Raw genomic sequence first — 27,993 nt, 5'->3', positions numbered from 1 at the left:
ATTTCAAGTCCATCAGAATTGTAGATCAACAGCATTTTGCTTCCACACCAACACAGTAACACACTACCAGCAGTTCTTTCAAGCGTCATAGCTTATGAGCAATTACGAGAACCCATTAAGTGACTTATCCTTATATTACTTGGCCTATTTTTCTTACCAAGGTAATTTGAATAAAACATAACAGTCAGTCCCTTGTTTTTTAACGTTGCTTCCACGGTTTTAAAAAAAATTCAACTAATTGCTAAACAAGTTATTAAGTAGGCCTATTCACAAGCAATTCGGTGCTTGCTAATGATGCAGCGAATGTTATTGTTTTCCACGTTACGCTTCATTGCACAGAGTTGCGGGAAAGGTCAATTCCATTTGTTGCAAAGCGAAACCTTTTTATTTTCAAAGTCTAAAAATCAACACGTCAACATAAAATCACGATCAATCAACTAGAGTGGAATTTAATTCGAATTTTAATGAACAACCCTAATGCATTGCATACAAGATTAGCCTACCACAGGACAGTCAAAATATTATATGGCGTCTTTTCTGCTGCCCATATGACATCAAACGAAATATCGCAGTTCTGATACTTAGACTTGACTGTAAAATACACCATCATAAAAGTTGAAGCCATGTCATCATAAAAGTTCAGTCATGTAAATAGAGTAGCCTAATATCTTTTTCAAACGATACTAAAAGGGGACGTTTAATTGGAAAGGGACGAATTACGAAAATTACAAAGTAAAATAAATTGTTGGCTTAGCCTAGGCCTATACTTGAAGTTCAAATTCAAATAAGTGCTTCAGAAAGAAAACATAGGCTACTAGCCTACATCAATACAAAAAGAAAGACGTAGCCTGGATATTGAGAGAGATGGAATTGACGAGACATGGATATTGAGAGAGAGTGAACTGGCAATCCTGAGAAGAACGGAAAGGTCAATGGTGAGAGCAATGTGTGGGGTGAAAACGAGAAGGGAAAAAAGGACTGAAGAATTGTTGGATATGCTAGAGATGAGAGAGACCATAGACCAACTGGCAAGGGCAAATGGAGTAAGATGGTATGGACATGTGATAAGGAGGGAGGAAGGAAGTTTTCTTAGAAAGGCACTAGATCTAAAGGTGAATGGGAAGAGGAAACGTGGTCGTCCAAGAAGAACGTGGAAACAACAAGTGATGGATGAATTTAAAAAAGTCGGACTGAAGGAGGAAAATGCAAGGGACAGGGTGAAATGGAGAAAAGGGATTAAAACAATTGCTGCGCGGAAACAATCGGCCACCCCCACTAGTGGGGAACAAACCGACGATGGATTATGATGATGATGAGCCTAATGTCAATAAAAATATCGCCAATAGAATCGGACACTATTACAATATAGCTCTTTATTAATTTGATTAAACAGGGAATTCAGTCACATTCTCCAAACATGCAACCTAACCTACTAAAGTTCAACAGTACGTTATAGGATTCTGTAAGCACATGTGCTCTTTTTTACTAATAAAGCAAAAAGGCTCCACAGTACACGTCACCAAATACACATCTTTTCACAATGTAAAAACTTTAAACAATCTGCGATGGATATAGCGCTATATAAATACAAGCATTATTATTATTAACATAATGAAAGGCATATGAATTTCCAAACATGAAATGACATAATCATAAAAAGGAGTAGAATAATTTTATCAGAAATATAAAAACAAGCACACAATAAACATTCAACTAGAAATGTAAAAGGCAATAAGTCTGCTTTTAAATAAAAAACATCAATAAAATACTCGACACAAAGATAGCCTGTTTTGGTATAGTTTTATGAATATTTTCTGACAAATGGCACTAAAAGGGGTCAAAGATATGTTAAAGATGGTGCAACAAATTCATAGCATGACGGTGTGACTGTCTTGTGACCACAGCGAAAAGAAATCCTAGTTAAGTGATGAAGAAGAAAAACGAAATTTGAAGAAGATTATAGATCAATTAATAAGACATTTTTAAAATTAAATTGTTGAAACTACTTCAAGTGACACGCTTTTACACAATCACTCTTAGAAAACAAATCCCATTTCACAAAAGGTTGCAGACACCAGACTTGGCCTGTTTGTTTGGAGGAGAAGGTTTCGAAGAAATAGGTACCGACTTTTTCAACATTTCATTGCTTGCAGGCTCTGGTGTGTTAGAAATCTTTGATGTGCCAGTCCCACGACGAGAAGGTGGATTCGGAGTGGGTGGGGCGGGTATAACAGGAGGAGTTCCAGAGGACGGTTGTCGAGTAGAAGGAGCGGGAGACGCCTTACCATTGCTGGGTTGGGAAGTTTTTATTCGACTTTGAAGTTTCTTGATTTCTTTTTTAGCAAGATCTTTGGCATTTTGTAAAATGTAGTCCATTCGTGGAACCTAACAACAAAATACAAACAACTTGAGCGCTCGCCGCTCAGCCACCGCTCTCTCGTTTTCAAACACTTCTCTTGCAAGAATGAATACCATAATGTTTAGTGGTAACAAAACTGTTGTTCAACAAAAACACACATCCTCTTGATATAAATACATTGACACGGCTTAAATTTTTCATACTTTATGGGTACATCTTCTGTATATTAAGATATTAGGTCTACTACTGTTCAGCTTTCACTAAGGCCCAATAGTAAACCAGCAGTAGCATCAAGCAACTGTGTAAGAGAAGCTAATTGCTACTGTACCAAGTTAACGGAAAGCTGAAGTTTAGGCTATCTAGCTCAACGGAAGAGCAGCTTTCAGGTAGACAAACATGAAAAACATGTAGTAATGTTATAAGTTTGGTTTCTCACACTTAAAGCAACACAGCGGAACCGGGAACGTATAGGTATTTTCACACGGTAGGCTATGCACTATGCAGCCGCTCGTTTAGCGAATCATATATGGCTTACCTGATGGCTAATTTCGTAAGATTTTGTCAACTGGTCCTGCCTGCATTAAAAACATATTTTTCAATTTTTAAAATCTTCGATTTGTTCAGGTAAGCCATATAATGCTTGCAAATATTTTCTTACCAGCATGATTTGATCCCCTTTAGCGTTGGCTTCGGAAACCATCTTGGCAAGTAAATCCTTTAAAAACATTTCAAGTTAGAAAAAAAAATCACTTTTGACAAAATCAGGCTAAACAAGTTTAACCTTTAAAAAGAAAACAAACTTTGCCTCCAGTTGCTTATTACAATTTTGCTTAAAGAGCTTCCGCATGTTTTAATTCACTCATTTTTTTCACCATACATTCAGCAGCTAACAGACATACCACCCATGAAAGTAGAAAGTCCTTACCAGTTTAGTTTGCATAGTCAGCATCTGCCGTTGATTTTCTTCGTTTGTTTTCTTAAGCTGCATGTTTTGTCTTTCCATCTAAGAGAAAAAATAGATTTAGATTCATGTTTATGTTGTTAATTTGCATTCTCTCAACCAAGACTTACGGCAAAGATATAACCTTTTTCTTCCAAGGACTTGCTACGATAAACTCTATTTTACTAATCTTATTCGTTTAATAACATATTTTAATGAGGCAAGCATCTAAGGACAGGCCGCCACAAAAGTTCTGCAGAAAACTTGTTTAAAACACTCAGTTCTTGAAGAAAAAAAAATATAGGTATAGTACAATAGCGTGAGGTGTGGAGCAGTGGCGTATACTCAGGGTGTTCAAGGTGTTCACTGAACACCCCAAGAAATCCATAAAAAAAGAAAATTTCCATCGGTTGTCGATGTTCTTTACTTTCATGATATTCTAACATCTTGCTGCATGCTGACTGCTTTCTTTTCAATTGCAAAAATCGTCCCTTCTAATTTTACTACTCCAACGTTTGAGGTCATTGCCTTTAATTTTCTTCGGTCATTACCTTTAAGCTGGGTGTGCACTGACAGCTTGGCGAGTGCTATTTAAAATAAACAATTAAGAAAAATGACGTCACAAGGCAGCGAAAACAGCAATGGTTTTAGTTCAGCCAGGCTGTTCACTCGCTGATCTGAACACCTTGGTGCGTCATTGGGGGAATCCCAGGCAATAGCAAGTTTTAGCTTGTTGGATTAGAGTTTGAGGTGATCAGAGTTAGAAACAAGATAAGATAAAATGTTTTTTATGCACCAAGTGCCAGTAAATTAGTCGAGGTGTTAAACATTTTCGTTTTTACTAAGTAGTACGGCGGATAAAAGTACAGCCGACCAACATAGCAATCGACTTTCTTTTCTTGTTTATTATCGAGTTGCTTTGCTATTGTTTTTTGTTTTAACTTTCACCTGTTTGTTTTTAATTCGCTTGTACATTTCTCAAGGTGTTGCGACCGTGCCTAATCCTTGCATGAAGTAAATGATTTCCATCTCGAGCACGCTTTAACTTTCGCGTTTTTTCATACTCCTGCTGTGTTATAGCAAGTAATATTGTTCGTTTTGATGGTCGGAAATAAAAACTGAACTGAAGTATGTGACTTTAGAAATGCAACTTAATGTTTGATATTATTCTTTCATTCAATAGGCGCTGTCAAATAAATATCTATTTTGTATTCTTCTCCATTCCGACAACATTATTTTTGTCAGTTCTGTTCATGTTCAGAATTTGTGCTAAAAATGCTCTCAGAATGCACCAAATTCAATGTCAGTTTTAAAAATTTTCTGGGGGTGGACCCCCAGACCCCCCGCTGTTACTTTGCCGTCACTGAACACCCTGTCAAAGTGGTCACGGTACGCCACTGGTGTGGAGATGCTACAACTCGAATCTCAACGGGCCAGGTAAGAGTCTCGCATGCCTGACGTCAAGCCAAAAATATGAAACGGAACCCAAACCTCATGCTGGGCTGATTTGGAGTTGTTTATCGTGGTTTGAAGATGGTTGATCTCGGATTCTTTCCTTCTCAATTCTTTCGATTCGTGCATTGCTCGGTTCTGTGTGGGACGCTTTTCGGCCGTGTACGTCACCACTGAGTCTTCTAGTGCCATCAAATCTTTGGTTGACAGATTTGCTTTGGAAGGGTCGGGAAGCTAAGATGTAATGTGCAAATACTGTAGGTGTCAATGTTAAATCATTATCGTGTCAAAATACTAATTAATTGTGAAAAATACATTTCAAAATATCGGTGCTGCATCAGATAGCTCAGTATATCACGAAAGTTAAAATGTGTAACCAAAAAAAGTATAAACTATATTTCAAAAAGTAATAGTCTGTTGTATAGGCTACTGCTTTTTCAAAAAAAGAAAAGAACACGGTGGACTGCAAAATCATATTCCAACATGCCACTCACCTCTGAAGTCTGTATGCCCCTAACTTCAATTACAACAGGACAGTTCTCAAATTCGTCCAAGAGCTAAAAATACACGCATAAAGTTGAAATGCTGGACAATCACATAATAGATATTTTTAAAACTTACACTAACATTTCATACTCGTCTCGGTCATTTTAAATATCACATTTTAATGCACACCTGGCATGGGCTAATGTTATTTATTACTAAAACGTAAAATACGTTTTCTGTTTAGAAAGCCTTTCTTCTCTTGCCCGGAATAGTGCTGCTATAAATGTATTTTAACAAACCTGTTTTGTTACAGGAAATGCTTTGAACATTTTTTCAAAGTTGAGGTCTATGTTAACAGATGCCGATATATGTTGGCTTTCATTCCATTCTTGCTCCAGTAGAAATTTATAACGACACCACACCTGAAGAAAAAATCCCAGATAAAAACACAATGACTAGGTCAGGGGTTCTTAAACTTTTTGAGCCGCGCCCCCCTTTGACGTGCCATCCAAACTTGCGCCCCACCAAACTACAAAATTAGCAAACATTAAATTGTAATGACTACAGGAATTTATATTTAGCTTTCATCAATGTGAGGGATGTAATTGTTTTTCGGAAACCAAAAGTTTAATTCGAGGCTTTGTAGCTGATAATGCACACTTCAGATCGGCTTCACAATCAATAAGTTTGTTTCGATGTTTTGTTTTTATGTTCAAAATTGCAGAAAAGCCACTTTCGCACAGATAAGTGGACGAAAACGGAAGAAGTGTGCGTATCGCCACGCTACCCACTCTCTTGTAGCCTATATGTGCAAATATTTAACCCAAAAATCAGTTAGTGGCATTGCTTCATAATCGTCTTTTGCAGTGGAGTTACACTTTATTTCCAAGAATTCCTCTTGGAAACCGTCAGGAAGAATGTCCTCGTTAGCACGAAAGGGATTTCTTGTCATCTTCCATTCTGGAAGGTCGGTGTCATCCAAGTCTGGGAAATAGCGTTCGAATTCTTGTTTCAACAGCTGAAGGTGAGCCTCCACTTCAGCCTTAAGCTCACCTTCCAGTTCAAGTTGCTTTTTGTCAAGTGCAGTATCTAGGTTGGTAAATGAAGCTGCATTTCCTATTTGTATTCAGCGGTGCCACAACCCCAGCTTTGCCACAAATGCTCGAATGGATTCATAGCTATTAATCCGGTTAGTATTTCTGCCCTGCAAGAGCAGATTTAAGTTATTGAGGGCCTCGAAAATGTCCACGAGGTATGCCAATTCCAGCTGAAACTTCTCTGATGAAAATGGCAAAAGGAGATCTTGCTTCCCATGAGCTTCCAAAAATAGCATCAGTTCATCTCTCATTTCATACACGCGGGCTAACTGATTACCTTTCGATAACCAACGAACAGATGTAGCTATGGGAGAGGTGAGTCTCATGGTTCGAATCCATATCCTTGCACAATGCACAGCTTGGTAAACAGTCTCGTATTGACGGCACTGGTTTTGACGAAGTTGATGGCTCGTATGATTACTGTAAGCTTGTAGCTGGTAGAGTCCTGGAGGCCAGAGCCTCACCGTGAATCACGCAATGAGATCCAATGGCATTGGGACTTCTTTGCTTTATCCTGGCAATAAATCCACTTAGTCACATAGTTTGACATCGCTCGCGCCCCCCTTGTGAACCTTTCGCGCCCCCCAAGGGGGGCGCGCCCCCCAGTTTAAGAACCGCTGGACTAGGTAGATTTAGACAGATGCAAAATTTTCATTAGTACAAGTAAGCCTCGCGTATTAAACCCACCTCGGGACAGAACAATTTTGCGCTTTTTATGCGGACGGGTTTATTAAGCGGGAGGCGTTTCTCTGCCACTCCTATACATTAAGTAATTTCGGAACGGGCCAAATTGGGCTTAATAAGCGGATGGGCCTATTAACCGTAGGTTTAATAAGCGGGACTACTGTAAATTTCATCTTGAAGAGCAAAAATTACAAAAAAGACACAAAAACGGAGAATCTTTCCACTACCCCAAAATGATTACAAATTAAGCAAGGCAAAGAAAAACATTTTCTTACATTGATATATTTCTTAGAAAGACCAAGAAGTTTCTTCACGTCGATCCTGAATTGGTAATTTTTGTTGACCAACACATCAGGATCTTCCACGCAATCGTCTAAAAGCTGTTTGCCTTGATCGGAGAATGGGGAAGCTTCGATGCTCATCAAACCTACTTCCTTGCCATTGAAGCTTCTCACGGCCAAGTTGTCCTCCATATCCATCTAACAAATATTCGATCTTTAACGACTTACGGCTTCACTGCGTCAGGTACGCACCACTGATTAAGTTTTAGGAGCCATGGTTTACAAAAAGAAGTAAACATCTTTTTTTCACACGCACATGGAATTGGAACATCAGACCAGCATCAGACATACAGACTTTTTTCTGTCTATTAGCAATAGCAGAAGGACAAAAGACGTCATCGAAATAGAATATTGTGTCCCTTTCAATATATTATGTTATGTACAGGTAGGCTATCGCTATCTCCAACTGAATAGTCTACATAATTTGCTTATGAGATGCTAATTCTTAAAATCATTTCGTACCGTTTATCGGCAGATGGCAAGCCAATGCATGAAACCTGTGAGCATCACTCACCAAATAAGCCAGGCTTTGGACATAAAGAAAAGAGCTTCCAATCATGACGCTCTCATGGTCTGGAATGCTAAAGGGGAATCCATTCTGCAATGCAATTAGCTTAGTTGCGCTTCATCCAAAAGTGAGACATTCCACCGTATCGCATGAAAATGTGGCAATGCTGTTATTTTAAAATCCACATAGATGAATCAGAAAAGTAACTTTTCAAAATTTAATACTATTTGTTGAAAATGGATTTAACTTAAGTAAGAATCTAACTGGCATACTTCTTGGCTTTTATCCCAGTCTTCATCTTCCTCCATATAAGCCTGGTACATCTCCTGCATAGCGTACTTTCTGTTTTCGAAATCGTTTCGGCTCCACACATACTCATTACCGTTTACCAGCTTTTTGGCTCTGATAGAGACCTGCGAAATAAAGATTTATTTAAAACTCATGGAAAAACCCCAGTGCGATGCAATTCGCTATCCTATTACAATGATGTAACTTTTTTTCATATCATATACAGTAGAAGACGACACTATGGTTGTTGCAGAGTAACATGAGTGAATAGCCTAGTGAAGTTAACCTCTGTTTTTCCTTCTTTGAGACCTCGTGCTTGCGGGCTTATCAACATTAGTTCGTAGAGCATCTTTTTATCCAACTCTTCCGACATTGCATTGGCTTCGTTAACCATCGGCATGACTTGAATCAACTCTTCTTGCAAAAGCATATCCTCTGCAAAATTTGAATGTTGTGGCATTGAACTGAATCCATAAAGAATGCCAAAGAACTGAATGAATGAATGCTTAAGAACTGAATGCTAAAGAACAAACAAACGCTCTGCAGTTGTTTCTTAATCTATTTCAAACGTATCACGAATATGTTGCGTGTTTCAAATCACCTGTAGACTTTCCTGTCTTGTCCATGTCAAATCCCTTGTTTTGGGCAATTTCCTCCTGAGCAGAATCGAACGAAACTTTCTCCACGAATTTTCCCTCTTTCTCCTGTCTTGCAGCATCTTGTGGATGGTGGAATACGTAAAGATGGCTCGATCCGAACATGATCCTAAAAGATGTTAAGAGGTTCGCGTCTTGGTTCAAGCTTGGTAGTTGACGATTTAGAGCAAGTGCAAAGATCGATTGTGGGAATCTTTATTCTCAAACTAAAGCTTCTTAGAGAGCATAATCCTGGTATTTTCGAACGAATAAAGGAAGACAAAGAAGTTTTGCCAACACGCAGCCATTAAGGCTGTTACCAGCGGCGAGTAAGCACCATGTTAATTCAGATCCAAAAGTTAAATTGACAATTTTACTTTTAAAACAAGTTTTCAATGAATGTTCAAAACATGTAAAAAAGCCAGGGTCTCTAGCTTTCATATAATTATGGAAGATTTTTAACATTTTTACCTGTCGTTGTGTCGGAGCTCGGTCTTTTCTGTCACCACTTTTCCGTTGATGAGAAGCTTGCTGTCTTTGCAAGGCGTGATGTGGACCATACTGTTCGAGTCGTTCTCAATCACGGCGTGTTCTTTCAAAATGCTGCGGACAGAGAAGTTGTGATACTTCACAAAGAAGCGTTTCACATGCACGGAATGAAATATCGAGAATTAACTTTTACAAAATGTACATCTGAACAAAACCTCTTAACTAGTATAACGGTTACCGTAAAAACAAAAACGATTTTTTTTTCAAGCTAACTGACACAATTTAAAATATTGATATGACAAAGTAAAAGTTAAACGTGATTTAACACACAAATGAGGGATTTTTTATTCATTTTCTTTCCTTATTTTATTAAAAAAACAACAAAAAATGAAATTCACCAACTCAAGCGTTTTTGAAACATAGATATCAAACGTCAAACGCACCTCAAACCTTTGAGAACGATGGTGGCGGGATCAGTGTTGCCAATCGTCATGGTACCAGGCGGTGTGAGGTGAACTATCATTCCAGTCAACATCGGGTCCTCGTTTAAATTCCACAAGTTTGGTGTGGTCTTTCGGGCTTCCTAAACATTGAGTTTGTTGAGAGATTTATTTTTTGAGAAAGAAGTAATTTGTTTAGAATACAGTATCACTTCCATAAATAGAGAGTTTATTTACATACAATTTATATTACATTTAGGATTTTTTTTGTTTTATGTATGTTAAATCGGCATTCTATTTCAATGAGAATATTCTTGTGATCTTTTTTGGGATCAAATAGTGGAAATGTTAAGTTCTTAGTGGATAAATTGGCATTATGTTTTTTTACCTTTCATTTGGTGCTTTAGCATTGAAACATCCGGTTGTGTGCAGGGCCTGATTAAGGCTCACGGGGGCCCGAGGCACAGCTAATTCAGGGGCCCCTATTGGCAATCGCTTTCGATGCAGAGCAGCAGTGATCAACTGAAGCCTAGCATAACAAGTAACTTTCCAAGTAGCAAATCTGCCCAAGACCATGAAAGCATTAGTAATGATAGAATATGGGTGCAACCTATTTCGTGCCCTGAACACTTCGTACCCCCGTTTCGTACCATGAAAAGACCGAGAAAATAATAGAACAAAGCCGAAGTCGCTGATCGGAGTTTCCGCAAACATTTCAAAACTAACCGAACTACACTTTCTTCCTCTCAAGTCTCAATGCTAGACTGCAGTTTTATTATTGTTGTTTGGCTTACTCTAACCATGTTTTCCTTTTTTTCGCTATTCGAAAATGCGTTGTTTCAATAAAAACGTGAATCATGGGCCGTATTGCATGACAGCCCCATGAATGACTTTTGCTTATTGTGACGTAACCTACCCTAACAGGAAAGAAGTAAGACAGTGGGGTGCAATTGCATTGGAATTTTCTAGCTGTAGGCTAGTAGCATTGGTAACACAACGTAGGCTAATGACAGTGTTAAAATGTCTGCGGAAACTCCGATCAGCGACTTCGGCCTTGTTCTATTATTTCTCTCGATCTTTTCAGGGTGCGAAATCGGGGGACGAAGTGTTCAGGGGACGAAATAGGTTGCATCCATACAATATGCCTCGGTGGGCATCTCAGTGTATGATAGCATGAAATTCTACATTAAAAGTGAAATAACAGAAATATTGTGTACAATGTACAACATTTAACACCAAAAATTGGGGGCCCCCAAAAGCAGGGGGCCTGAGGCCTGTGCCTCGTGTGCCTCATGGTAATCGGGCCATGGTTGTGTGTAAATACTGGCTACACAACATTTACATAGCACATCATTGTCTAATATCCAACCTACTTTTTGACGTCAAAAAAAAAAACAAGTTCTCATCAACATGAGCTTCTCACCTGCTTTGACACTTCAAGATCAAATCGCTGTTGGCTTTCCTTGCTTTGGTCTTCAAGTCGTTGTTGCCAAGTCCGCTTCATATTTTCAATTTCTTCTTGATTTTGACGCAACTGTGACAGATTTTTCAGTTTATTTTAGAAATTAAATACTGCAATTGCGACTTAGCATATATTTTTTACTTCAATATTATCACATTGCTATTCTCGATCATTTAGGTTTTTCTTGGTAAATACAAACAAAGGGTTATTTGATCGCACCTCTTCTTCCTGGTTGCGTCTCATCTCTTCAACCTCCTCTGGAGAGATTCCTTGGATCACCACCGCGCCGTCAGGTCCTTGGTTCTTCAACAAACCTACAAAATATCACTTGAAAAGTGTGAAAATAATCGTACAACAAACATCTTATACTCCCAAATACTTGAGACATAAAACAAGCATAATCTGATTTAATCCTCCAGCGATGAGAACTCCATGTCTTGAATTCCAACACATGGTTCGTCACCTTGCAATCGGGTTATTTCTTCTTTCATTTCACGAATAAGTTTGTCTGTTGGGCTCTCATTAACCACTGCCTTGGTCTTGATGGCTTTAGCTCGATCGGCAAATCTGAGCGTAGAGAGGGTCTCTTCGTAGTTGATGTCAGCAGGACTCAAAGCCGCAATCTGAGACATACAACACAAAAACGCGTTTGCTTTTGTTAACTACATAAATAGGATTAGTTTCAACGCTCAAATAGTCTTTAAGATAGTCTAGAAATGATATTTCTAACTGCATCAATATTAATTATTTTTTCTCAAAGGCCGGAAAGGTAATACAATTAGACCCACCAAGATTATAAATTTCAACATTAAACTTATGCGTGTAGCAAATTAATTTTCAAAGCACGTTTTTACTTCTTTTTTTTGTCCTATCCAGGCGTACGCCCGGTGATTGAAGATTTAAATTAAGTGGACGGGAAGGCAAGGAAGCCAATCTTCGTGTCCATCTTCAGGCATGCCTTTAAGTGTCCTGCCAAAGACACAGCCGCATGCTCTTGAGCGGTGTCGAACCGGCGCCCTTTCGATTGCCGTTTCAGAGCTCTCACCACTCGGCTATCCAGCCGACAGCCGACGTTTTTACTGTACACTTATTAATTATTAAAGGATTTATACGAGAATATAAAACAGACAATAAAGGTAAATAAAGTTCCTCATCCACCAAGACATAGCCAAAAACATTCCAGATTTAAATGCACGAAAAACAAAGTTAAGTAAAATGTCCACTACATCACCGCCTACCATGATTGTCTTGCTGTTGCCACCCAGGGCATTCTTAAGCAATCGCGTCAAGATTGAATCTCGGAAGGGCACGCTGACGTGTTTGCCATCTTGTACGTCAGCGAGTGCTTTGATACAATTTCCAAGACATAGCAAGCTTCGGTTGATCATTGAACCTTCCTTGAGCCGATCTCCTGTTGCACCTGTGCTGTCTGCTCTCTCACTGCGTATAGATTGTACTCTTAATAAATTGAAACATAAAAATAAATAATGAAAACCCTATTGAAACATTAAAGCTATGAAGCACTATGTTACTGTTGATCATGTGAAAGAACATGTCAATTTTCTTAATTGGTATAAAAATCAGTTTAACTAAAAAACAAGTTCATAAAACCTAAACTTGTTTCATAAATATGACAAAGCACAAACACTCTTCGTCTCCAGTACAATACATCACCTTCCTGCCAAATCCACAAGATTGATGATGGAAGTCTTGGTCATGCTCTTTCCAGCATCATTCATCGCTTTCTGAGCAAAGTTGATCGCAACAATCGTATGGGCTCTTGAACTTGTGGCGTTCATGTTCGTGGCGGCCAGGGTTCGATTTCGTGTCCCCTCCGCGATTCTCGCTTCGATGGCGGCATAGTTGCTGACCGGCGACACTTGCAGCTGCTCCACTGTATAACAGATGAAGGTGAGTCGTTACTGCAGACAAAAAGCCTCCCAAAGTCCAGGAAGATTTTGCAACATTGAAGACGTTTGAAAAAAAGTAATCTCAACTTTGGGAACGGTGCAGTTAAATAGTGGATCGTAATTTTACTGCTTTAGTAGAGTTCGCTTTGTTGTACCAAAGTTAGTTCAATGGGTTTAACATTTTATTACACAAAGGACGCAAGTACGTGTCGAATACGTTTGAGTTTATTTTTAATTATTTTGTATTTCTTAGCATAATTTGCAATGAAGCATTTATGCGGCGATCCCTTTCAACATCCTCCCGTACGGATATTGTAAATTTCGTATTTGAGAAATTAACGACATGGTGTAAGTGGAAATAATTGCTAACCATAAAAGCCTTTCTGTGGATGTTCTCGAATTTTTAAGCCTCCCTTTTTAAATGAAGCCACATTAAGAAGATCTTTTACGGTTTCGTTGTAAATTTCCAACATGGAGATAGAAACCTGAAATACAATATCACTCTTATAAATAAAATAAAATAGAGTTTGTAACAAAAAGACAACGGTTTATTTAGTTAATCACTAAAGTTAACATATGTACAGGAAAAATTTCTTGCAATGGATTGCAAAAATGAAAAAATTTCTATTAGGCTACATCAAAAACACGACACTCAGTAGGCTAAAGAGCCAAACAAGCAACAATACACTTTAGAAATAAAATTCAATATTGGATTTCAAATAAAACAATGGCCTTTATTATTGGGGCTACCGTTACCACAACAGTGAATCAGCAAAAGACAATGATTCTAGGTTGAAAAGGCAAAGCCACTTCAACCAAGTGGAAAAAGTTGTAGAGAAAAATGAATACATCAACCTGCATTACATCTGTGGGTCTCGTATGAAGACACTGAGATATAATTTGCGCTTTTATAAGATATCAAAATGTAGTGGTAAGACGCCAAGGTTTAATTGACAAATGCTCATCAGTTGATTGTAAGCATTCACCACGCAATGTAAACAATCGCTTCTGAAGGCACAACTGACCACACCGGTCGCATTGTGTACATAGCAATTCAACGTGAAGTGGTTCCCAAAATACAGAAGAGATAATAATTATTGATTTATTTTACAAATAAAAAGGAAGCGCTTCTATTAATTGTAGGAAAAATAACGATTAAATCAACTGATTTACGAGCATGGCTTCCAATAATCCGTCGTGAAACAAAAAGTGGACAGTTTGGTCCATATCGGTGACGAAAGCAAAGACAAAATCTCCTTAGCAATAAAATGTCGGTTTTACACGTCTGCAGACGTAAAATTAATGTAAAAAGAATAAGTAAGAATACGTGTTTTGACGTTTGAAAAAGGATTTACAAACATTAAAACAATACTTTTTGAAAAGGATGCAGACGTAATTTCAATGAAAAAAGAATACATTTTGTAGATGGGCCAAAATCCCACTTACGTCTTCAAGCGTTTCTAGTTCGTCCTCCATTGTATCGTATCCGTGACCAAGTGGTGCATGTTTGTTTCGACCAAATAGGTTTCATTTCCAGCCGAATCATACCAAAAAGTTTAAATTTGCAAATGATACAAATCAGATTCTTAGATGTGCAAACTCGTGGTTGCAAAAGACGCTTGTAACCGTATATGGCGCATGTGATGCAAAATGTCGAGTCACCGCAACCATGGAAGCACATTTTAAAAAGACATTTTCATTTTCGCTTTACATGAAACAATGCAAGCCGAATAACCTGATACTCTGCTTCCTTTGTGCTGTCATCAGTCGTTTTCTTTTCTTCAATCGCTTTGAAAAGTTCCTCACAAGTGATTGGAATAATACCTTTAATGTAGCAACAACAAAATTTGATAAAATTAGATGAGTGCTGCAACCAGTGGCGTGACAGGGGGGTCCAGGGGTACTTTTAAGCCCCAGCCTGGGATGATTTTAGGGTCCCGGGACTTTTCCAAAGGGCCGGGGAATTTGAAGAAACCACCGTGTATTTCTTAGATATAGTGCGTTTGCCTTAGAAGTGTCTTAATTTGGGGTCCTAGGATCTCATTGCTGGTAACGAGTCAAAAATATCTTCTCAAAGGTCTCCATTCAACAATTGACATCTTTGACAAACAATTAGCCCGGTTGCAGTTTTAAAATCTAATTACAGTAACACAGAAAAGAGTCTAGCAAGACCAAACGCAATAGACTTGATGACCCAGCAACCTAAAACCAGGTAATTTCGCTTTTCAAGTCATGGACAAAATCCAAAAGCGAAATTTACAGCGATGCTTCATACTGCAAATCATAATTTAACTCAACCACATTGGTTTCTAATGATTAGGCTATTATGGTATAGTTGTGGACCTTTGTTTGGATTGTAGCCGACCATGGAGTAAGATTTCCCAGAACCGGTTTGTCCATAAGCAAACAAAGAGCAGTTAAATCCCTTCCAAGCATTCTCGAGCACGCCTCGTCCCAGGTCGTCGAACACTCTTGACTGCAAAGTCGCGATTTGTTAACTTGTTAGACTAGCACAAGAAGTAGATCGCATATAACAACCCTGACAGCAAAAATCCGTCATTTTTACGCTGAACCAACATCTAAGAAATAACAATGACGGCTTTTACTGCATGGGAAGGCTAGTGGAGAATAGCAAAAAATGGTCTCATGCGATATTTGAAAAGATACATCCAGAAGCCGGCCTCTTTTCATGTTCTCAACATAACCGTATTCACATAACATAACTATATTCAACATAACCGTATAACTGTTGAAAGGCGTTGCTTTGTATCATTGCATGATTTAATATTGGAACATAGCAATCAAAAGTACTGTATGGTTGGAAATCGAATTAAAATTAAATCATAACTCCTAAAATAGTGCAAAACAAATTGCACTCCACTTATAAAATTGAGGTATTTACACTTAAGTTGGAGTTGGCTACACATTCACAACAATGTCGTAATCATTTATTGTAATTACAAAAAACTTTTGCTGTTTGTGCTTGAATGCTGGTACACCTGATGACGTAATGGCAATAGTAAAAGAAACTATAGGGATTACTGAGAAGTTCAGCAAACCCTTAGCGCTGTCAGTTTCGCGATGCGATGGTGAGCAACAACCCCATTCTTCCTAACTTTGAAACCACCTTTCTTGAGATGCTTAGGCCTACTTGCAATCGCAAAATCTCATATCATAAAATTTTCTGATTAATAAACATGCTATGTCTGAAGTCAAACACTGAAAATCTAATGTCAATATTTATTTAAAGAGAAAATTTCCAGGTCTAATCAAGGCACGAGCATTGGCGTTGGCGATAGTTCACCAGATGCGAATTACCTTCAAACAATAGGCTACCTTTAATACTGTTTAATGTTAATGAAAAATTGAAAATACAGATTGCAATATTAATAAAGCAAATCCTCTGATATAAACGCACCTGGTCTGCATATCTGGAGCTCGTTGGAACAAGATAGCCATCTTCTCGTTCAGTGAAACCGTCATGTGACCAATAAGAATAATCGAAAGTGAATTTTTTCTCAGGAAATTTACCATCCGGATCTGTGATGACGGTTGTGCTGTCGACCATGTCAATGACCAGCTTGGCGTTTCGTGCCTTTTCACGCTCATTGTGTGATTTTGTTAAGGATAAATACGTATCATGGATAAAAACATGGAAACGTCATGTCAAACTGATATTTTTTATTATATCATTGGCTCCAACTTAAGCATCATAATTATTAGCCAAAAATATAACCTAGTTGCCTTTTTGCTTGGCATTGAGCACTTTTTGTAGTATTAATAGTTTTCATTGTTTTAACCTACAGTACCAGTGTTAATTTTATATAGCCTATTCAACACCATTTAGTGATCCAATTTACAGAATATTTTTCTTTAAAATAACTGAAATAAGAGTGCAAAATCTGTAGCCTAATGACCATGTCAAAAGTTGCTACCGTACATTTTTTGTGCAACATATAATCTATTTGTGTAAATTGTTGGTAAGCATTTTGACACTTTAACAAGTAAGGCAACACCAGTTTTGATTAAAAAATAGCTCAAATTAACATGTGTAGCCTACATTGCAAAATCACTACAACAAACAGAACAATTTCATTGCTGGACTATGTTTGATAAAACTGAAACAAAGTTTTGTCTATTTTTGGTCAAGGTGGAATTCTTTTGTTGAGAATTTTTTGTACGGTACTCTGAAGGATGACTTTATCAAACTCTACTACAAAATGAAGTGCTGAAAGAGCAAACAGAAAAAGCAAACAAGATTGTAAGTTTAGGTTTAACAAAATAAGTTATCTTGTGAAAGTAAATATTATCCTAAAGTTACAAAACAAATAAATCTTGATGAAAGTTAAATATGCTTTGATAAAATATTGACAATAATTGCAAATGCAAACCCAAAGATAACAAAGTGCTGAAACACTACAATCTTTTAAGAAATCTGTTAAGTGCAAACAGGTCTTCTACATATCATATAGATTAATGTCATTCTATTTGAAGCTAATGTTGACTATTAACAATCATTGGAGTGGAAAATACAGCATGGCTATTTGTTGTAGAAGTCATACACAGAAATATTGTAATAAAAGGTTTCTGCACACCCTTGACCTATAAAACAGAAATATTGAACTGGTTTTAAAACAAAATTGATTGGAACTTAAACTTTCAACAACATTTTATGTTCTGATGGCTAGAGTGGAACATTTAAAATTTTCAATGCAATAACAAATGAAACAGAAAAACTGGCCTAAAAAATAGGCCTTCTTGTAAAATTTAACATCACAAAGCTGAGCATTCCAAGTTTCTATTTTATATAAGTTATCTCCATGTGCCTCAATAGGTGTCCAACGTTTTTTTGTAAACAGTTGTTTGTAAAACAATTGTTCGTAAACCATTGTTCGTAAAACAATTGTTTGTAAAATTAATTTTTCGTAAAACAATTCTTCCTAAAGCATTTTTTCGTGCATGCAGTTGAAATTTGATGTACTGTATACGAAGAAATGCTTTACAAAGAATTGTTTTACAGATTTCATTTTACGATCAAAAGTTTACAAACAATTGTTTTACGAACAACTGTTTACGAACAATTGTTTTACGAACAACTGTTTACGAACAATATGCCTATAACCGCCTAAATACATTCAAGGTAATGCTTGACAAACACTGATGGCAGAGTGATCCATTAAAATTTACCTTGGAATCATCTTTTGATGTATTTATATTAAGTTTCAGTACTATTGTGCTATGTATTTTTCATATAGCCTATACTGTATATGAGTCCTGTGTTTTTTCTGCATGTTCTGCTCCCATAAATATCTATTATGAAGGTTTATTTATGGTACCGTATGTTATCAGATATTGTTAATTGCTATTTGTCACGAAAGTGCAGCTGTTAACCTAATTCCACTACAACTGTATTATGTAGGCTACATCAGAAAAAATAAAACAGCACCTAGGTGCTCACAACATCTAATATATTGTTATTATTATGTGTTGTATTGGCTTGCATCATAAAATTTAAAGCAGAATAGGCCTACAGTAGCTAAAAAAAATATGCTACCAAAGTCTTAGATATACTTTAGCTTAAAACACAATTTGTCGAGCAGTCAATACGGTATATATTATAATCATCTACAAAAGACAATACCAAAATAAATTGAGCGTTAGTTTCACAAGACAATAGCCTATGGAATGAAAAGATTTACAACATAATGTAGAAAAATCAAAAAGGATATAAATGGGCGTAGCCTTACAGCTACTTTTAAGTTTGTGTCAGACATTCTTTTGTGTAGATTAAGCTGATTGCCAGCAGCTATAAATATAAATATCACTCATACAACAGCACTGTGAAGTAGTTAGTTATTAATTAGGCTACTATTAAGGATAGCCTAGAATAGATTACACACAACCGCTTCTTCAAAGTAAAATAACATAGGCTACACCTTGCAACCACATTAACTACCTATTCACTACTAACCATTTTTAGCAAGCTTTTATTTTGTGTAAACATTAACTTTTAATCAATGCTCCAATCAATCTGTCATGCATGGTTGTGTCATTCACCCTATAGCTTATTCTAGCTTCTTCTATCTTGATTGATTCTAAACGAATGATAAGATTTGTTCTCATTCAATACCATACTTATTCATTCACACGTGTGCAGTGATCTAACTGCTTGAAATAAAGGTAGTTTCAGCCCAGATAACTCCCAGCTAACAACCCAGCCTTCCCTTTCATTTACTTACGTTACAAAATATCCTCTGACAACTATTTTAGCATTCAAGAAAACAAACGTGAAGCCAAAATTGTAGTACGATGACACTGTTTTCCCTGGGTCAGCAAATACCCCAGTTTTGGATTTAAAAAATTAGAGACTTAAAATTTAGAAACATTATTTGGGAAATCATTAAATCAATTCAGTCCACGTGATAGGACATGGGATTGAGAAGCTGTTCTTGATTGTCTTTAGTGTGGCGTGCGCTATCGCGATAGCAACCTTTGATGTCATTCTTTTATCGGTTTCGCCTGACCTCGCGTGACTGACTATTTTATGACGTCACTAAAATACTCTAGCTCCCTTTGTAGGCTATATTTTGCCACTAGTTCAATTCAGTTATTGGTGGGATGACGCAGCGAATAAGACGCTCGCTTTCCAATGATGCAATTTTGGTTTGACTCCCGGCTAAGCCGGTGGCTGAAAACATCGCTCACCTCTACCCACGGTGTAATAAATTGGGTGGGCGTAGTTGCTTAAGGAAAGCGATCGAGAGAAAGGAACTAGCCACCCTACTCTCGTTGGTGCCAAAGTCTTAGCAGAATAAGAACCTTATCTTCTCCTCCCAGGATGCTTGGATCAAGTATGGAACTCACCTTTTTTACTTCATTTTGGTTGATTTTACTTCTGAATAGGCCTACCGTACCATTGTTGAAATCCTTATTCCATGGCGTTTGCCTCCTCAACAATAGCTTTTGTTCCTTAAAATTATCTTTCCAGCTATGTCACTGCACTAAAGGCCGATGTCCTCACAAGGAGGCCTGGAGCAGAGGCCTTTTCCATGACCGTAAGAGCCAGTTTATGCAACATTCTGTCTGACTTGCGTTATGACTGTCCAGTGCAAATTTCTGAAAGTTCTGTGTGTATTGTTTGTAGGCTACGTTAATTTAGCCAGTCTACCAAGTAACAAGAGGTGCTTGCGATAAAAAGATGATGATGAGGTATTATCCAAAATGTTCGGCAGCCTCAGAAACATGAGGCAATCTTCACAGGGCCATGATGTGGGTGAAAAACACTAGCTTTTCTTACAATATACGCGAATGGCAGTTACCCTGGTAGCCTACGCACTGATCAAGACCAGCTCCATTGCTTTTCTGTTCCTTTCAATGGCGTCTTCCTGGTAGGCTACGAGATTATGAGGCCAAATTCAAACATGTACCTACTGTTCTTGCTTGTTATAAATAAACCATTCATTGATTGGTTGAGCTTTTTGGATCCGAGGACCTTGCGTTTTATCACCTCATAGCCTATTGGTAAAAACTCTTTGTATAGGCTAATCCTATTTGCCTACACGAAAACGCTAAACTAGGCTACTGCAGAGAGCAGCCAGTTTTTGGTCTCACCAATGACGCGAGTCCCTTCTCTATTTAATAGACGAGGTATTGTGGAAGAATGAGTAAAACTTGAATTGTTTTTGGCATCCCAAGATCAACTCCGATGTGTAGCCTATAGGCCTACAGCCCAACACCATAAGCGTAGGCCTATAATGTCGATGGCGAGTCGTTGGATGTAGAGAAGCAATAAGAAACTCACCCAGCATCGAAATAATCGCTGACTACTGAAGATAAGCTAAACCAAAGGAGCTGAAAGTTGAAGGTTTTTAATACGATAAACCTGGCCTTGAACAAAGAAAGCAGCTTTTGTTGGTCACTTTGCGATTTCCATACATCACTTAGCAAAATATAGGCTATCTTTCGTGGTGTTTGTACAATTTTCCACGACCTAAGGCAGTGACGCAGCTAGAAAGAAAATTTCAGGATAGCTAGTAAAAGCAACTGTTATGAAACGTTATTTAATATTGCAATAGCTAGCAAAAGCAACTGTTATGAAACGTTATTTAATATTGCAATAGCTAGCAAAAGCAACTGTTATGAAACATTATTTAATATTGCAATAGCAAACTCAATTTTTTTTTTTTGGGGGGGGGGAGCAAGATTGAATTTTGGGAGGCGATTGCTCCCTCAAGCTTTCCGTGGCTACGTCCCTGCCTATAGGCTTAAATTTGAAGATCTCAGTGTCTTATCTGTTGTCATTAAAAATGTCCAGAAACGGTCTTTCTACTGTTCTCTCAATCAAATTTGCCTTGGTGTCTCCAAAACGAGAAAAATACTGTATAAAGAATAAGCCCAATAATAACTTTTGGATTTAGCCTAGTTAGTAGCACATTATTTGGGGTCAGCTAAACAGATAACAATTAAAAAAATCCGTGTTTATTATGAAAACTCATTCTTGATACGCTTTTGTAGTTTATTATCTCCCGGTTATACGCAACCCTCTTACCGTAACGCCTAATACGCCTATACAGGCTGATAAATTTTTTTTTAAAGCGGAGGGCAGCTGGTGCCTTGAACGAGGGGGCACAGACCATGAAATGTAAAGAACCCTTCGTTTCAAATTATGTTTTTTATTGAATGGGCTAATTTTGTTTTTATTTCAAAATAAAGCTTGTTTTATTGCGAGCTCGTAACAAAGCACACGAATCTTACAACGCGTTCAAAAGTTCTATTTGGCGATAAATTTTTCAGTCATGCTTTCATTTCGTCTCATTTTGTTTGAGTTTGAGCAGTATTTTACTTAATGAAGAAAAATGACGCTTTGTTTCATTAAAAGAAAGCTTGTTCAAAACCAACTAAAACGCCGTATTGTACTTCAGTATAAGCCACTGATAAGACCTCAAAGTTTGACGTCTTATCTGATAAGACCTCAAAGTTTATAACATTCTTAGCTTTATCTTTTCAAGCAGTAGCCTATAGCTAGCAGCTTTCTAGTTGCAACGTTCATGTGATGAATGCTAACGTAAAAGAAGAAACACACGTCAGATGAACCTTGCAACTACTGCTAAAAAGTAGGCTGTAGGCAGGCGCAGATCTAGGAGTTTTTTCGGGGGGGGCAGAAAATTTGAAAATCCATTAAAAACAAACAAAAAGATAAAACAAATATGAACAATGATACGACTCTACGACATATAGGCTACGATATGCTATAAAATAGACATTAAGACAGCCATTTTCATCAATTGCAAATGTTTAAAAAATAAATTTTGCTTGAATAAAAATAGCTAAGCATGCAAAGTAAACTTGAAATTTCGTTTAAAACCTTGTATGCAGTGTCCATGACCAATTGGATATTTGTACGTTTGCAGGCATATACCGCATAAAATATAGGCAAAATTTTCTTCACTTACCTAAACGAATAGGACCAAAGGCATAATCACAAATTTTTGGAAGTTCTTTTAACTTTTGACGGTTGCTCAAACAGGAATGAGTCCTTGGTTGAGCAAACTTGCGTGTTGGATCACAGAATTGTGAGCACTCAGAACTTTGTCCACGGAACTTGTGCTTGTACATCATTAACCATATACAGTATATTCCTTTGCCGATGATCTACAGCAAATTTGTTCACTCGCCTATTTTAGGTTGTTGCAGTGCAATTAACATAGGAGCAAGCAGCACTCTTCAATCTCTCAGCTCGTCAGCGAACAACAAATCAGCATAATATACAGTATGTTGCCAATTTTCAAATATTTGCTCATGCGTCCATCTTTTGATATCCAAAGCCATTTGATGTATTTTCGTTTCAAACTTTTAGCTGTCTTGACTAGTTTTGTTCAAAGTGTAGATTTACCTTCAAAGCAGATCGAACATCTCGCAGAAAACAGTAACAAAATACACTCAGATTTTGCTTTGCTATTCCTGGACATAGATTGGACTTGGAACTTTTAACGCAAACGACAATTCTAACAACAGAGTTGTCAAAACCAGCAGGAAAAACTCTTTTTGTCAACAAAGTTCAATCTTTAGAAGCATAAATTCTCATCCATTTTGATGTCATTGGCTTGTGCTTCTTTTTATTGCAAAATAAAAAACGTTTGTAAGCATAGAATCAATGCAAAAAGGATTGGTGTTCTGATGGGTACTCAAGCAGTAAGTAATTAAACATTGCGACTCAAGCAATTGCTATTGTGAAGGCAATTTTAACACAGCGGGATGCATCCATTTCCAATACAATTTTTTTTTCAACTTTTTTGAATGTGTTTGCCGGCTAGAATAAACCAACAATGTGAGTTCCTTATAAACAGAGAAAAACGTTAGGCTGCATCAAACAAATAACTTAGAATTCTAGACATAAGATTTAGATATTTTAACTTCTCGTAACGCAGGCTGCTATTTCTAATTATTTTTGTTGTTGTTGTTTTCGTTTTTTTTTGCAAAAGATAAGAGCAGGCTAATTTGTTTTAGCAGACTTGTAGTGAAGTTTTGAGCAGTCTACTTTAAGAAAGATCGCACTTGAATAACTTGTAGCAATACTGCATAGTGATTGTCAGCCTTATTGACCATGTGTACACAGCCAAAACTGTGTGGATTGAAAATTCTATGAGACCTGTCAGCAACATTTAGAAAGGCGGAGAGAGAGGCAGGCTTAGCTTTCCACAACGCAAAAAGGTCAGCCCAAGACCGGCCGTCGTGAAGGATGGCTGGTACCGACCGTAGTTTGATAACCAGGCAGCGCCCACCTCTCCCATGATAATTACCACTGAAGAGTGTCAATGCAAACACATTCCAACTGTCATATCAAGTTCAAAAGACCAACCGAAAGGTTTCCAACTCTTTCCAAGCAGTTTTACCATTGATACGTTATCGTTCGTTTGATTTAAAAATTCACAAGGACTGTTTTGCTCTGAAATAAACACGCTTTCCTTGACACTTACTTTGCTGATAAAATGTGTTTAATTGGCTCAATGGCACCACCTAGTAGTAAGAATAATTATCTGTTATCTCGTCCTGTGATAAGTCCTGTGACAGGACGAGACTAATGATAAGAGACAGTCAACCGCTTCAAGTGGACAGTTTGCTGGGTGGTTCACAAAAACAGAAAAGTTTTATTAGTTAATTATCTGTTGGGAATGAATGAAAAATCTAGTAGTTTTCAAAACGACCCACAGAAACACTGACTCCATACGAGTACAACTTCACAGCATACAGAATTTAAACCTCCTTTCGATAAACCATAAAATGACATCAAAAGACATGTTTAATTATAGCCCATGAAGCATAATAAGCATGGCTCGTATTAAAAATAATTAACTTTTTACTACAAATTTTGTTGTATTTTGTATCCAAAGCAAATCATTATTTCTTCCATGAAACTCTTTTAGCGAGGCGTGCGGTCAAAGTGTAGAAACTATAACAATATTCAATAGCAATGTTGCATTCTTTCAAACAAGAGCAAGCGCTTTTACATTCTTTGGACGTGTAATGATGTTGGATCATTCAAGGCCACCCCAATTGGCAACAACAAAGATACAGACATAAATTTTATGCCTGGCGACATGGATACGAAAACACAACCTTACTCAACCTGATGGGCTGAACGAGGCCTCTGACTATACTGACGGCAGATGAAATTATGATGACAATCTAAGGTTGCACAAACACTAAACGACTTTCTTTTTGCGTTATTGCAACACCACCACATTTTATATTGATGGCACTAAACTATGCTAAAACCATAATTTACAGCATGTTGTAGTAACCACATTTGTCGAAGTCGTAAACAATACGATCTTTTGCTTAATGTTGGTACTTTAATCATGCTGGTGGTCTTCTGAAGTGTACTATACATCAGATAGTGGGCTATAACGTTGAGCAAGCATTAAAGTAGCCTTTATTAAATGCCAGGTAGAGAGTCAATATTTGACAAACGCTTTCGATCTAACCTTGTTTTACGAGCAGTCGTTTTAGTACGAAAAATCATGTCAATGAAATAAGCGATCGAAACGATCATAACACGATCAGCTCCACTGCCTCGGCAGATTTAAGTTCTGCAATGACTCGATATTTGAAAATATGAACACAATTTCAAACTGATTGATGCCAACACATTAAAGTCCAAAATAATATTAATAATCTTCTTCGGATCTTACATTATTATGATGACTGAAGAAACAGGCGATTTATTGAGACCTTTTTTCAAGTTTCAAAAAAGTTTATCATACTTGTTGAAAATCGAACAAAAGTTGTATCAAACAGAACAAATTTAAAATTACCACCAGCTGTGTTTTAGGAAAAAGTCAACATGCAGAAGTTACATATCTCTGTGAAGTTATTTGAAAGAGACAAAACGTATATTTGGGTTTAATAAAGAGAAAAACACACGATAAGAAAAAGCTTTTTGAAATTGCAAGAAATCTGTCGTAACGTCATTTTGGGATTGTCACAATTGTTGTTTTTTCTCTTAGCTTTTTGAATATAGTTCATTCCACTTTTAAGCAACTGAAGAGAAAGAAATACATTTTCTTTGGCTCAAGTGGTGACACATTTAGGTTTTAACGTTTTTGTGTGAGTACAACGTCACAAGTATCTTTTGTTAACATATCCTGGTAAACACTTATCAAAAGCGTCAGAAAATCCTTGGGTTTCATTTATCTTTATATTAAGTACAATGCTTACTAACGGATTGTTTAACGATTAGCCTACATTATTTACATTTTATTAAAAGTAAACGAATTTGTCGAATTCAAAATTCAAATTTTTAAAAATTTTTTTATTGAATCATCAAAATATTTGTTTTATTTTCGTTTTGTTGAAATATCGACTTTGATTCCTTTGACCACATGACCACTTCTACAAACTTCCGTAAAATTTTCCTTTCATTAACATTCATCGACCAAATCATATTACCTACGTGTTAGATGTACTCTACGGCAAAGCTGTTATCTTATACAAACATATTAAGTCTTTTTGATGAGACCATCTAGAGCAAACACTATTTTTAATTTCAACATGGCATTTTCTAACAAAGACACACACAGCCTTCCCAAAGCAGAAAACGACATAAGCCGTAAGTGATTCCTATGATAAAATGCCTAAGACGATATCTTTAAAGCTATTGGAATCGGCAGACAGACTGTGCTTTACAACAAACCTTCACTTTTTAAGCCATTGCATGTACCAACATCGATCAAACGTAATGTCACAACAGCTTACAATTCAAGACTTTTTGAGACCTACTTCACAAACTTATGCAAAGAAGTGGTTGAGAAATGATTTACGATTAAATGTTCTGTGAAACAGAATTAATGGTAGGCCTACAGCTACTGAATATTGTTTTGTCACATTCTTCCACTGTTTTGATTGATTGTAAGAATCTTTATTGTCGGACCGAGAAAGCTTCTTTGCAAGCTTGATTCTGGTAGTTTCGCATCCTTGGGTTACATTTTTATCTCTTTTCACGACATTTCTTCTTTTTGTTGAAAGGATATGCCTGTAATTTTAATGTAACTATTTTACAAAAACAATTGTTTAATTAACTTAGGCTAGTCTTAAAATGTTGGTTTCAATTATAAGCAACAAGTAGCAAAAAGGATATAAAAGGGCGCACTCTAACGGCGACCTTTAATCTGTCCTCTCTTCGTTTCATTTTTCGTATCCGTTTGGAAGAAGGCGATCCTAAAGCATAAAGGAAAGTTGTAACATTGTTTTTTTGACAATGGGAAAGCAAAACTGATTTTTTTATTAAAACATTATAAGTGTACAAGCATTCTCAGCCGAAAGTGAAACGAAAATAACTTATACATTTATAAATAAAGTAACTTTAAAGTTAAAGAAGAATGCAAGTTATTTTAATTATACATTTATTGTAAGCAACAATGGGATGGCTGGTTCACATTTCTTAGAATTTGATCTTTTCGACGTCAGTTTCGTCTGCTACAAATTTTTGTGCTATCATTCCAATTTCCAAATCACTCTTTCAAATTCTTGTCACTTAAAACTCTGGATAGTCTGTAGCCTATATCCTTTTTATATTTAGTCTACTGACAATTAAGTTTTCAACTACTGAACCGACACATGCAAAAGTTTTATGGGTTAGTGTAGGGCAGGCTTTCTATGTTTTGTGCGGTGCTTTTGAATTGTTTTGTAATCTGTGTGTAGCTTGGTTTGAACACACTGGAGAAATTCTACATTAAAATGTTGACTTACAGAAGAGCAATTAACCTACATTTTAATAACTCAACATTCTCAATATCTTTTAGCCTACTTATTTTCATTCATCATTGACATAAAAAGACACAAAGACTACCATTTCACTTAATTGCTAGAGTTTACACTTTTCACCATTCAAAGTCTGCTTTTGCTAAAATAAACAATAACTCAACATTCTCAATATCTTTTAGCCTACTTGTTTATTTTAGCAAAAGCAGACTTTGAATGGTGAAAAGTGTAAACTCTAGCAATTAAGTGAAATGGTAGTCTTTGTGTCTTTTTATGTCAATGATGAATGAAAATACAAATTTTGAACTTTTTTTCGTGATTGCATCAGTTGGTCTATCAGCTCTAAACAAACCTCTCTGAGATTAACCAATTAGTTTTTACATGCTTTGAAACTGAGGTTACATGCTTCACACGCAGCCCTTAGGCCTACCTAAAAATAACCACACTTTTAAAATAACTTTGACTCCACTGCTACAAATCAAAGTTTATTAAAATTTTCACCTGGACCTGGACTTGGCTGAAGTATTCGTTGATGGGCTTTATTCTTGATTGGGTTGCTTCCAGAATACGAAGAACGTCTTGGTATTGCTAGATCTCGAGCTAAGCCGAACGTGGACTTGGCAGCAGCACTAACGTGTTGGTC

General features: G+C 37.0%; 1 protein-coding gene across 2 annotated transcripts; it reads right to left on the bottom strand.

Annotated features, from left to right (window-relative positions):
• Positions 1-368: 368 nt before the first annotated feature.
• Positions 369-19,007, bottom strand: LOC145775534 (kinesin-like protein KIF28). Of its 2 annotated transcripts, XM_082586831.1 has the most exons (24): positions 18,821-19,007; positions 16,510-16,701; positions 15,435-15,567; positions 14,827-14,915; positions 13,462-13,576; positions 12,856-13,075; positions 12,420-12,621; positions 11,645-11,804; positions 11,401-11,495; positions 11,143-11,253; positions 9,723-9,862; positions 9,262-9,393; positions 8,757-8,920; positions 8,442-8,590; positions 8,140-8,280; positions 7,874-7,957; positions 7,294-7,497; positions 5,537-5,659; positions 5,246-5,308; positions 4,791-4,985; positions 3,285-3,362; positions 3,018-3,074; positions 2,895-2,934; positions 2,251-2,385 (listed from the first exon to the last, which is right to left on the bottom strand). In XM_082586831.1, the coding sequence occupies exons 1-23, from the start codon at positions 18,863-18,865 to the stop codon at positions 2,902-2,904; spliced, it is 2,925 nt and encodes a 974-aa protein (XP_082442957.1). In that variant the 5' UTR covers positions 18,866-19,007; the 3' UTR covers positions 2,251-2,385; positions 2,895-2,901. The 2 variants fall into 2 exon arrangements, with proteins under 2 accessions (XP_082442956.1, XP_082442957.1); XM_082586830.1 differs by lacking the exon at positions 2,895-2,934 and having other exon boundaries at positions 369-2,385.
• Between the last annotated feature and the right edge of the window lie 8,986 nt (positions 19,008-27,993).

The sequence above is a fragment of the Aplidium turbinatum genome, chromosome 8 (assembly GCF_918807975.1).
Source record: "Aplidium turbinatum chromosome 8, kaAplTurb1.1, whole genome shotgun sequence".
NCBI classification, from domain to species: Eukaryota; Metazoa; Chordata; class Ascidiacea; order Aplousobranchia; family Polyclinidae; genus Aplidium; species Aplidium turbinatum.
The sequence above is the reverse complement of the archived record's forward strand: the minus strand, read 5'-3'. Positions and strand labels throughout refer to the sequence as shown.